General features: G+C 41.3%; 1 protein-coding gene across 2 annotated transcripts; it reads left to right on the top strand.

Annotated features, from left to right (window-relative positions):
- The first annotated feature begins 6,075 nt into the window (after nucleotides 1–6,075).
- On the top strand, nucleotides 6,076–10,441 carry LOC146978204 (secretagogin-like). Of its 2 annotated transcripts, none has more exons than XM_085790889.1 (11): nucleotides 6,076–6,145; nucleotides 6,679–6,749; nucleotides 7,194–7,271; nucleotides 7,487–7,576; nucleotides 8,959–9,015; nucleotides 9,185–9,262; nucleotides 9,345–9,400; nucleotides 9,689–9,734; nucleotides 9,880–9,939; nucleotides 10,071–10,139; nucleotides 10,316–10,441. In XM_085790889.1, exons 1-11 carry the CDS (start codon nucleotides 6,076–6,078, stop codon nucleotides 10,439–10,441), a joined length of 801 nt encoding a protein of 266 aa, XP_085647015.1. The 2 variants fall into 2 exon arrangements, with proteins under 2 accessions (XP_085647015.1, XP_085647014.1); XM_085790888.1 differs by having other exon boundaries at nucleotides 7,188–7,271.
- The last annotated feature ends 2,499 nt before the right edge of the window (nucleotides 10,442–12,940 follow it).

The following is a 12,940-nucleotide window of genomic DNA, read 5'->3' as shown; positions in this document are numbered from 1 at the left end:
CCATAATCCCTATAGCCATAGCAGTAGGTTCGTTACCTTTAATTGTCGGTGCAAGCTATTTTTAGAACGGCGGAGCAGAGCCGCAAGCTGCTCAGAGCTACGCTACGGAGGCTCATGGGATTTCTTGGTTTCCCTCATCAAACTCATAAAATACACAATCCAACAACTCCAAAACGCTCTGGTGGACAAGTTGTGACCTGCACATTCACCACGCTATGAGATAATAACAGAATGTTATGAGACAGAGTTGTTTTAGAGGGAAATTCATGCAAAACCGCTGATACGTGTTGCCTTCAGGGGCAGTTTTTCAGCAAGCAGTCTCTGCATTTACCTCTAAAACGGCTCCGTCTCATAATGTTACGTTATTATCTCGTAGCGTGGTGAATGTGCAGGTCACAACTTGTCCACCAGAGCGTTTTGGAGTTGTTGGATTGTGTATTTGATGAGTTTGATGAGGGAAACCAAGAAATCCCATTAGCCTTCGTAGCGTAGCTCTGACCAGCTCGCCGCTCTACTCCGCCGTTCTGAAAATAGCTTGCACCGACAATTAAAGGTAACAAACCTACTGCTAAGACTATAGGGATTATGGCAATGGGGCAATTTGCCAAAATGTTGAACTATCCCTTTAAATTCATCAGTGTATTGTGTTGTGTTGAAGACTTTGACCCTTCACTACTGGAGATATCTGCACTATTCTCTCAGTAATTGGTTCGCACCCACAGTAACAATAACGCTCATTAATCAAACACAAAGTTAAATCAGACCTGTTGTCCCTGCAGATGCTGATGAGGCCAAACCAGAGCCAGTTCCCAGGTCCAAACCTCCCAGCGTCACCCCCAAACCACCTCCACCTCAGGCCGCCAAACCACAGGGGCTTCACACCGCTGGCCACACCAGTCCAACCAGTCCGACTAGTTCAACCAGTCCGACCAGTCCCAGAACGAGCAGCTCCTCCATTCATGGTAGGTTGACCAGGAGATCACATTGTTTCCTATTATCGCCTTAGATTTGTTCTCAGAGTCGATTCATTGGTTCTTTTATTGATGTGTGGTTCTCAGACGACTCTGCTGAGGCTCCGTCTGGCAGCTCCCCCTCTAAAGGACCACTTCCTGCTCCTCGCCTCAAGAGGGCGCCATCGGAGCAGGAGCGAGAGAGCACCAGCAGCAGCTCTGCAGGACCCCTGTCTCCATCACTGGACGGTTGGTGGTGCACAACACAAATCAGTTCATATTAGGCATTTTAGGGATTTGTTGCAGTATAAATAGTTATGTTACAAGATTAAACAAAATAAAAAACCTAATTTCATAGGAATAAACTATAGAAAGGTTTTAAATATTAACTAAATTTGTATTGCAGGGTTCCTACACAATTGAAATTTCAAAATTCCAGACTTTTTCCAGACTTCTCAGTAAAAAAAATCTAATAATTTTGTGACATTTGAGTAAATAGATGTGTATCATGTAAATACATCATGCAATTAAACATTTGTTTCATTATTCTGAATTTGTATGCCATTATTTCACCAAATAATTTCCAGGAGATTGTAGCTAGGTACAACAGCAAAATAATTAACCCAAATTACGTCAGATAAGACCAAACCCAGATAAGTATTAAGATAAATACATTTCCATAGTACAATAGTTTCCATTTTCCATATTTTTCCATACCTGGGAATGTATGGAATCAAATTCCATACTTTGGATATTAGATATATTAAATATGTATTTAATTCACTCCTAAATTTAAATGTCATAGTGGAGTAACCCATAATAATGATGAATGGTCCTATAATGTAGTTCCTAGTTTAAATTTGTCATAACTGATCTTATTAGAGGGCATTCAGAAATAAACAGTGATGTAAAATAATATTTACACTGATTATTTCTTCTTTAATCGTCCCCTTAGAAATTAAACTTTAACTTAATTTAACACTAAAAAGATAAAATATGTAGCATATAATGTATTTGTTCTCTCTCTTTTCTGTTTGCATTAAATCAACTATTTTAAAATAATTGAGTTTTTTAAAATGCAACGTAAAATGAAAAGAGAGAGGAAAAATCTAAACACACTGAAAAATAGAAACCACTGAGACGATAGGCAGCAGTGGCTTCTGGGTAATCTCCCCTCCTCCTATATGCTCTCTCTCTCTCAGTGATGAAGGTTTTCTGCCTGTGAGCCGCAGCATCGCTGACAGTGTAACACAGAGTTTAACAGGCGACAGCTTGTTTAATGAACGCTTTCAGAGCCGCGTTTGACGCCTCCACACACAGGACATCTGAAGCCAAGCACATGCATCCAGTCCCAGCCTGTACTTGACATGTCCAAGTGTCAGAGAGTGTGTGTGTGTGTGTGTGTCTGTGCTGTTTAACACTCGACTTGTGTAATTAACACTCACAGGAAGTCTGTGTTTTTCCTTAAAACAGCTTCTGTGTAATCAAAAAGTCGTCTGCTGTGATGCAGGAAGATGTTGTTTTTAAAAACAAAAAATCGCCCAACACAAAAGGCACATTTTGCACATCTGTGTTGGACATGAGACATAAATAATGAATATTAAAAAAAAAAAAAAACAGGATACAGGATTTATTTTTGTTTTCTGTCCATTCAGTAAGGAAGAGGAGAAATCTGTCTTTCTTTTAAGATGAATTTTGTTGGATTAAAGGTCCGATATTGTATAAATAAATGCAGATGTTTGTGTTAAAACTCCATACAGTATAAAGGTAGATGTTTGTGTTAAAGCTCCATACAGTATAAAGGTAGATGTCCATGTGTAGTGTGATTATAAAGCAGCTCTAGGTTCTATATTAATACTGTGAAAGTATCAAAGCCTCAGTCCACAGAGAAATGCACACAGCCTGTATTCAGAAACTGAGCCTTAAAACCAGCCGTCAGGACTTCCTGTCACTTTGTGATGTCACAACAAAGCAGTGACCAAGCCCCGCCCACCTGGACCTACCATACAACACTTGCAGGATTTGGTTTCTCTGGGTGTTTTATGTGAAATCTGCTACATTTCTGTTGGATGACACAAATAACAGTCAGCCAGCCAATCAGAAGAGGGACTCAGATATCCCTCTCTCCTGATTGGCTCACATACTGACTGTTGTAACCACAGCTCCAGATGTGAAAACGACACTGAGATGGTTTTTGGTTCTTTAAACTACAGATATGTATTCTGATGGATCAAATAAAAAAAGAGGAAAACTGTAAAACATGGAACCTTTAAACCCTTTACGTAATATATTTACATGATTTTTTTTTCTGTTTTTTCTTCATCCCAGTTCCAGATGTTTCCAGTGACACAGAACAGAGAGTTTGATGGTTGTTGGTTTAAACTAAGTTCATGTGACACATCAGGTTTCTCATGTGTCTATTTCCTACAGTTGACTTTTCTGGAGACGGTGGAGATGCATTTGAGGCACCAGGCTCGACACCTGGCGGCGGCGGCAGACAGTGGTCGTCTCTGAAGAGCTCAGCCAGTCCACCGACAGCCGAGGAGGACGAGCGGGAGCGCACCAAATCCCTCCCTGCTCATGGTTCGTCTGTTTTCTAAGACTGTTTTGAAATTTTAGGTTTTTACTAGCCTGACAAGCCAGACTATATCATTAAAATGTATAGTCTGGCAACGACCGGTAGACCTCGGCTCAATCCAGGGGGCGGGATGAAGGCTGTCTTTCAAACTGCCTCTGCACCAATAGGGTAGCGCTACGACCAATCAGAGCAAAGAGCAGGATGATGTTAGCCTGACAAGCCAATTAAAATGTATGTCGTCATCGCGTTAAACCCGCCCAACGACCCTCTAAACAGATAGAGCGCTGTGATTGGTGAACACAAACGGTGTTCGAGACTCAAAAAGTTCCTATGGCTCGTTTCTAGACCCACCTACGGAGCAAATAGATTTGCTGCCGCTAGGGTGCAGCTAGATTTCTAGGCAAGGTTTTCATGCTTTTAAGACCTAAATTTATCATTTTCTTTCTTTCTTTCTTTCTTTCTGTCTGTCCTCTTCAGTGCGGCCTCCATCTGTGGCCGACACAGATCTCAGTCCAGCCGAAGAGGAGGCTCAAACTCCGTCAGAGAACAAATCAGAGGACGAGTCCGGGGACGACCCTCCGTCAGTCTGAAGGTCGTTTTAAAAGCTCCTTCTTCCTTCACCATGGGGACAATCACACAGTGGACAGTAACTGACTCGTGTAAACATGAGGGACGCCATAAACCTTTACTGACTGGAACGAGGCTGAACGCCGTTATCAGGGGAGTTTCCTGACCTTGGATCAGTCCAGATCATCGGCCACAGTCTTATCACCGTCTCTCGTCAACAGACCATAAAGAGCCGAGCAGAAGCTCCGGATATAAAAAGAGCTCAAAAAGTCCAAAGCACTGAGTAGGACGAGTCTGGCTGTTTGGTTGGTCTTTGGGTTTTACTGTGTTTACTTCACAACGCAGCAAGTGAACTAACCATCAGCTCGTCTGGAGATAACATCCCGACACAGACGTTTTTTGTTTTTTTTTACCTGTCAGAGGAGGAAACAAAAAAAAAAACCAAAGAGTTCAAAACCCTCAAGTCTTTTTTTTTTTATTACATATTTTATCACCAACGAGACTGAATCAGACTGAAACAAATGAGTCTGCTTGTTTTTCTCACTTTTATTTTTAACAGGACGTCAGCGATGCTAACGATGCTAACCTAACAGAGCTGATGATGTGTGATGTCGCCCTCAGCTTTTATAGGAATTTACACTCAGTTTTTTATCTTCAACATTATAAATCTGCTGCAAATCAGGGTTGTTGGTCTTTTTTTTTTTCTTTTTTTTTTTGTTTATTCAAATCATCCCTCCTGTCCATGTTTAAAAAATATTCCAGCTTCCACCTGGGAATAAACATCAATGTCAAACAGAGTCATTTTTATTCAGACTTCAAGGGCAGCATTTCTAAAAAAAAAAAACTAAAAAAAACAGACAGACATGAATGAAAATGAGAAAGATTAGGATCAAGAGTCAAGAAAAGTTACAGATGTTGAAGAAGATCCAGTGTTTGTGTCCAGATGTGACCGGAAAACTCATATTTTGCTAAAAAAGAAAAAAAAAAAGGTCCAATGAATGAAAATTGAGGGTGTATTTTATTTTGAAAGGCTCCGTTGTTGCTCCTCCTCCTTCCTGAGTGGGCGGAGAAGAAAGAGCAGCCGAGGTGTCGCCAATCAACCAATCAGATCATTTTCCCCCATTTGACATATTATTGATTCCAGATGTTGCTCTGCTATCACCTCTGCTGCTGCTGCTGTATCCTCACGATCACCGATCACACCGATTGATCGTGAGCCATGAACTGCTGCACTTACAGATGTTTTTATGTGTCAGTGTAAATATGAACTAACACTAGAGAGATCAGAGTCAAAACACACAAACTCTGGGGTTTATACTGTATGATTATTGATTATTGATTTATTATTGATCTTCACTTCACTTTCACGGTGACGGTTTTTTTTTTATTTTACTGGGAAAAATATTTTTATTTTAAAAAGTTTTTATTGTTCATGTTTGTGAGACGTCGCTCGTTTCTGTATCGTTTGTTTATATCAATAAAAACTGATTTACTGCTACGACTCAGTCTCTCTCACCCCTCCCTCACCTTTCTCTCTCCCCTCCCCTCTTTCCCCTCCCTTTTTCTTTCACCCTCTCACTTCCTCCCCTCTCTCTCTCTCAACCTTCTCCCACTCTCCTCACCCCTCTCCTTCGCTCTCACACCCTGTTCTCTTTGTCTCTCTCTCCCTCACCCTTCTCTGATTCTCCCCCTCTGTCACCCCACCCCCTTATTCTCTCAACCCCTCTCTCTCTTTCCCTCCCCTCACTCTCTCTCCTTCTCTCCCCCCTCCTCTACTGCCTCCCACTCTCATCCTCTCTCCCTCTCTCTGTCTCTCCTCCCTTCAAAAACAAGTTGTTGAAACTCTCCTCTTTCATTTCTCTCACCCCAGAGATGAAATCAGGATAATATTCTCTCTCTCTCCATCTCTAGAAGAGTCTCCTCCTCCTCTTCTTCCTCTTGTTGTTTTTCAGCTCGTCCTCCTCTCTGGTCTCTGGCACCATGGACGTCTCTCTGGACGGTCTGGACGCTGCAGGTTTTCTCCAGATCTGGCAACATTTCGACGTTGACGGTGAGAACGATTCATTGTCTGACGTCAATGTGACACCGACTCTGTCTTGACATTTTCCTTGAACTTATTATAGCCTATAACAACTCTGTTCATTATTGAGAGAATTAACATGTTCTGTTATTGCTGCTGTTATTTGAGTTAAACAAGGGTTCAGCTCAATGATTTTATGACATCGTGTGACATTAAATGAATCATTGAAACTTGAGAATTAAGATCCTCATTGTGTCTTTTGTAATGTTTTTCCAAACTAGAGCATTTATTAACACAATAAAGCAGTTTAAATTGGTAATAGTGTTAATTATTGTTTCAGTAATTCTGTTTATTTAGTTCCATTACAAATTAGATACATTAGATGCAAACTGATAATAATAGCTAATATAAATACATATCAGAATATTATATTATAGTATATTGGATCAACCATCTTGATTCTGTTTCCTTTATAATTTTATGTCATAATTTATTTAATACAAACATGACCAGTTCACTGAGGTTGTTGCTGTGACATCTGTTTGTTTGTGTGTGTTTTTTAGACAATGGTTACATCGATGGAAAACAGCTGGACGCCTTCTTTCAGCGCATGTTGGAAAAACGAGGGATGGAGGTAAAGAGAGAAAATACAATTCAAATCTCTTTCAATCTACCTGTTGATAAAGTGAAGGAGCCACAGGGGGGCGCTAGAGCCAGAAACGTTCAATTGTGACTGAAAATTACAGTTAAATATCGAAGGGACTGAATTGATTGTTTTCTTGAAGGTACAACAAATAACTGTTGCACATTACATATCTAAATTGTACTTTACTACTTCCATTAAATCCCAAATATTCCTATTGGTTCTGAAACCAGAGCATTTTTCAGTGTTCGATCTTGGTCATGACAGTTTAGTACTGAATATCTGGATTTTTAATTTATAGAGGAATTAGCTGAGTAAACATCTGCAGCTCCTCCAAGATGTCTTGTGTTCACCAGTGCACTTATCTTGATCAATTTACCCCTAAAGGCAGAAGATGACCTGTGCATTGTGTCCATGTTGGTTTTCCAGAGAGAGGAGATAACTGAGGACACAATCAGACGACTCAGAGAGAGATTCGACGCTGCAGCCGACAAACGTCTGCAGATCCAAGAGGTACGAGCACCTACTGCTTTAACAGAGGACGACACGTCAAGATCATATCAGCAATAGGATTTAAACCAGCAGGTCAGAAACAGGAAGTGAGGTTGAAATAGGCAATGGTTCAGGTGTCGGTGTAGATCAACAGTTGTAACAATACGTAGGTGATTGCAAATTGTGAATTGTATCACATAAAGAAAGCAAAACCAACACAACTCCTCTTCCTCCAGTTGGCCGCCATGATGCTGCCGGAGGAAGAAAACTTCCTGCTTCTGTTTCGCAGAGAGACGCCGCTGAACAACAGCGTGGAGTTCATGAGGGTGAGGTCCAGAACGGGTTCTCAACATCAGGGAGGTTCCCAGAAAAAAGGGAGAATTATTGATTTTCGCCATGCTATATCCATTCATAAGTAATACTAAGACAGAATTAATGATAGTTTAGGATGTGGGGTTAAAACAATTATGCTAATGTGATTTAAGTAAAGACTTTATCAGATGGGGACAAAATCTTATGGTGCATTTCAACCAAAAAGTACCTAGACCATTTAGTTTTGGGATCTTTTTAGTTCCAGGTATTTTTCTTCAGGAACCAAAAGTTTACCAAGGCCCATTGCTGACTGCATTTCCATGACCGCAGTCCAAAAGTCCAGGGAGGAGTATCCAAATCAGGCCAATCAGCCATATTCATAGCATCACCATTTTTGCTAAACGTCATCATTACGGGTGGGAAGTCTCAACGCCATAACACAACAACCATTGAGCTATTTAATGTTCCGGTGTTCACCACAACATCTGATATCGGCTAAAAATACAAGCTTCTTCCAGGCTTGAATAACGTGAATAGTATCTCGGGTGTGCATTGACTATCCACAGTTTTACTGCTTTCCTATCTTACATTACATTAGCAAGGGTGTCATATCAACATTGATGTTACCGTTACCGTTAGCAGTTGCAGCTAACGACGGCTAACGTAATTCAAATCAGTTTAACTCAAGTGTTGTTTACCCACGCCGAGTGATGACGCAAGGAAAGATGGCGATGCTTTGAATGCGGTCAATGACAATGACCATGTTGTGGTTCTTGACTTTTTTTTTGAACTCGCTTTAGTTTTTGAAACTTCTCCTGGACATGTTTGGTGGGGTGGATAATGATGAGTTCCACATTGTTGACATGTCAACATAGACCTTTCCATTGTAGGTTGCTGACTCCATCTTGAACCACAATGGAAAAACACTCCATATTGAGGTGAAATACAATGTAGCAAGTACTGGAGCCATCGAAAATGTCCAGTACTGCAGACCACACCCCCTAAAGTTCCTGAACCTAGAGAGAGTACTACGACTTATTTAGTGGAAGGTCAATTACACAAGACCTTAATTCAGACTCTGGTTCCTGTGGTAGAAATGCACATAGTTCTTCAAAAGCTTCCTAGTTCTTTGGGAAAGTTCCTTCAGCAGAAATGAGGCTTTATTCTTGTCTGGTCTGGAGGATGTCTCCAACAGTTTGCTCTTCAGTACTGACCAAGCTGTTAAATACTCTTGGTCCTCAGATCTGTCAGTCTGTACAGATTCTGACAGTTGGATACTGAAGGACTTTTCTTTTAGCGCCTCCCTCAGGACAAACATTGTAATGGACGAAACAGGTTTGACTTCAGTTTTGAGATGTTTGATGTATTTTCAGTGATTTTGTTGTATCGTTTGCAGATCTGGAGAAACTACGACACAGACAGCAGCGGATACATCTCAGCTGTCGAGCTCAAGGTAACTAAAATTAAAACGTACACCAAACTATGTCAGTTTTTTATCTGTGTTGTGTCAGTTTCAGGTCCTTCTACATTGAATTTCTGTCTTTTTGCCTCTAAGCAATTAACTTTTGATGATAATTGACGTGGTAAATCTTGTTATCCCTGTGTCTTGTTTGGTCCTTCAGGGCTTCCTTCAGGACCTGTTCCTCCAACACAGGAAGTCAGTCCCTCTTGAGAAACTGGATGACTACACTGACACCATGGTAACAAGCAGAGTGGTGGTTGATCATCTGATTGGTCCATCACCGAATGATAAATACATTCTGACAAATTTTCCCTCTGTAGATGAAGATGTTTGACAAAAACAAAGATGGCAGACTGGATCTAAACGACCTGGCCAGGTACTGACTAAAACTTTATCTTGTAAAATTTTACATTACAAACTCAGGTTAATTTATGAGATTTTTCATCATAAAACAAAAATACAAAACCTCCTGGAACCTGTTGTACACACTGAAGCTGATCAATGAACCTCGCTAAATATTGCTAAAAAGAAAAAGAAAAAAAACCAAAATAACCCTGAATAAGTGTCTATAACCTGCTGTCATTTCATGCTTTTACTTTGAAATGTAAAATATTAAATGTCTTATTTGAATATAAATTCTATATGTGTTTCTTGTTGTCATCAGAATTTTGGCCCTGAAAGAAAACTTCTTGCTGAAGTTTAAGATGGATGTAAGAAATAGAAATATTTCACAATAACAAGCACAGATCTGCCCCCAGTCATTAAACATCACTTTAAATGTTCCCATTAACATATTAATACTTTGTGCTCTTCTTAACATGTGTTGTTTAAATTATCTGATGTGTTCGGTGTCAGGCCTGCAGCCAGGAGGATAGGAAGAGAGACTTTGAGAAGATATTTGCTCACTATGATGTTGTAAGTGTGAATTCAGCTGCTTTTAATGAGGTGTTCCTCCAGTTTACTGAATTCAATACGTTTTGTTCTTGTTTTCTGATCATGTTATGGATAAAGTCCTTACTGTTGTGTGTGTGTGTGTGTGTGTGTAGAGTCAGACAGGTGAATTGGAGGGTCCGGAGGTGGATGGATTTGTCAAAGACATGATGGAGCTGGTGAAGGTGAAACACTTCCTCCTTTATCAATCTTCACATTAAAGGTCTTCATGCATTACATCAACAGCAACCTTAGTTTTACTGGCACTGGTTCTTTGTTTGAAATGAGGCTTGGGCTACAGCTGGAATATCACTTTCTTTAAGAGCAGGTATTGACCACTTATCTTTAAACCCTCCTGCAGCCCAGCATCAGTGGGACAGACCTGGACAAGTTCAGGAAAGCTCTGATGGGTCACTGCGACATCAACGGAGATGGAAAGATCCAGAAGAACGAGCTGGCTCTCTGTCTCGGCCTCAAACTCAGCTAACGAACCCAACATCCACTCATTCATGTCTTTCCTTCACCTCTACTCCTTATTTCCCTCTCTTCTGTCCTTCTTTACTCCCTTACTTTTTACTCCCTCCTTTCTTCTGTTTCCTCCCTGACTGGTTCTTACTTCGATGTTAGTCATTACATTCCCACAATTTTCAATATTTTTCTCTATTAAACTTTATATGAAATATACAGGGTATCCGCGGGGTCTTAAAAAGTCTAAAATTTGAAAATCTAAATTTTAGGCCTTAAAATGTCTTAAATTTGTTGAATTATTGTGTTCAAGTCTTAAATAATTTTAGCCTCGCATTTGCCCCTAAAAAAAAATACATGTGTGAACTGGGAAAATCACAAAAAAGAAAGAGCACAACCTGCGATTGGTCAAAAACTACAAATCCCACAATTCTCTGGGCTCAACAATAACAGTAGTTAGTGTAAGTAAGGGAGAGTGGAGCTGTCGGTGAAAAGAGGAAACAACGCCACGTCTGGTCCTGTTCTATGTTGTTCGTTCACACCGTCACCGTTTATTCGTTACGTCCGCGGTGTAAAAGGCCGTAACGCAAAGACGCGATTAGGCGCGAGACGCGATTAGGCGCGAGACGCGGTAGACGCGACTTTTTTTTTTTGCGACGCAATACACGCGATTCTTTTGGGGCGACGGGACCTTCGCGTCTTCGTCTATTTCATCGTGTTTGGTGGGAAGACCCACAAGGGGCTTCCCACCAAACACGAGGAACGCTTTTTTTTCGCTTGAGTTCTGACGCGCGACCAAACGCGAGATACGCGAGATAAGCGAATTGACGCTCGTTTTGACTCGTGACCATTTTGTCTAAATTCGCGTCTCCACGAGCCCGCCCATTTTCACTACAACAACAACAACAACATTTCTGCTCTCATCGACCATGGTTGAGGTCACAACGCTGCTGTAGCTGCTCTGGAAGTCCGAGACTCGTCTGAGGCCAATCGCCGCCGTCGTTTCTGGAGTTCCGGGCTGATGAGCTACAGAGACTTTAGAGTCAAAGAGGAGCAGTGCGTCGCTGTGTCGGACTGTTTTGATCTAATGAAGAAGCTGCACAGAGTCAGGTGAGCAGAAGCTGCCCCACCTCCCCTCACCGTGGAGCTGCTGCTGTCTCACAGCCACCACCGACCCCTAGAATAAAACAACACTAAGCCGTGGATGAAATGCCGACGGCCAAAACAGCCGCCACCAGGTCACTGACTGAAGAGTTTTAAAGTAGGCACATGAACGCAGCTCAGACCGGCCCGGTGCCTCAGCACGGTGTCCTCCCGTATTTTACCTGGGTCGCTACGGAGTTTGATATGAAAAAAACAAAAACCGCCAGGCGCACGTCGCGGTGGAACTGAGAACAGCTGAGTTTTCCGCTCCTACAGCTGAACATCTGATCTGTGGTGAAGACGTACAGAGACCTGCCACAGTGTCACGGTGCATTAATATAAACTTCAACCTCAGAGCTCTGTCCTCAGACTGTCCTGACTGTCCCTGAACACCACACAGAGACAACATGGAGCTTTATCATGATAATTAGTACATACTTAGTAACAAGCCTGTAAGTTCATTTCATCTCAGTCAGTGGGCCTTTGTGGTAAAAGAAAGTGAACAGGTTGATGGAAATAGGCAGGATTAGGAATGAATAACTGATGATTATCTAATTTATGGACAGTTTGAAACAGAACTTTGTTTCCTTATTTATAGTTTTTTTCTCACACATTTTATTTTATTTATTTGTTTGTTTCGGGCATGTCAAATTTAAATCATCATCATCACACTTCATCTTAGTTCAAGTAATACAATACACATGGCCGAAAGGGAAAGCGGGAGAAGCAAAATCTTATCTAGTCCCGCCCCCATTACCCACAGAATAAAATCTTTATCGTATTCTTTTCTTTTCTTTTGCTTTTTAGATTTTGACATAACATTCTTTTACTTATGACATTAAATTAATTTTAAAGATGAATGATCATATACTTCATTAAAAATCAATATATCCAGTAAACTGTGATCCAACTTTTTAAATTTTCTTGTTTTTCTTTCTTCTTCTTTCTAGTGAAGTGAAGCTCAGCATGGCGTCGTTTCTGTCCGACCGCATCGTGGATGAGATCCTGGAGTCTCTGTCCAGGTCACAACACACTCTGGTGAGTCTCCTCTCCGTCTGTCTGTCTGTATATCTCATCTTTTTATTCTGTCTTTCAATCCATTCATCCCTCCCTCCCTCCTTCCCTCTCCTCCAGTCCGACCACCTGACCAGGAAGGGTCAACCGCTGCTGCGTCCGGAGCCTCCGATGGAGGCAGAGGTCCTGGATGAGACGGTCCTCCAACCAGAGAACCAGGACCATGAGCAGAAACAAATCCAGGAGCGAGACCAGCAGCACGGACTGGAGGACATCTGCATGGTGAGAGAGTGATGAATTTAAGGTATTTAGAGAAGACAGAAGTAAAAACAACAACATAAAACCTGTTGTTTTCTGTTTTCAG

This window comes from Trachurus japonicus, chromosome 11, assembly GCF_045865225.1.
Source record: "Trachurus japonicus isolate A0001 chromosome 11, Traja_1.0".
NCBI lineage: Eukaryota > Metazoa > Chordata > Actinopteri > Carangiformes > Carangidae > Trachurus > Trachurus japonicus.
Note: the sequence above shows the minus strand (reverse complement) of the source record. Positions and strands in the feature narration are given on the sequence as shown.

Excerpts from the sequence above, each read along its gene's own strand:
- LOC146978204 (XM_085790888.1), top strand. The coding sequence starts at position 6,076 with ATGGACGTCTCTCTGGACGGTCTGGACGCTGCAGGTTTTCTCCAGATC. Across the intron at positions 6,146-6,678 it reads GCAACATTTCGACGTTGACG|ACAATGGTTACATCGATGGA; the intron begins GTGAGAACGATT and ends TGTGTTTTTTAG. Across the intron at positions 10,140-10,315 it reads ACATGATGGAGCTGGTGAAG|CCCAGCATCAGTGGGACAGA; the intron begins GTGAAACACTTC and ends ACCCTCCTGCAG.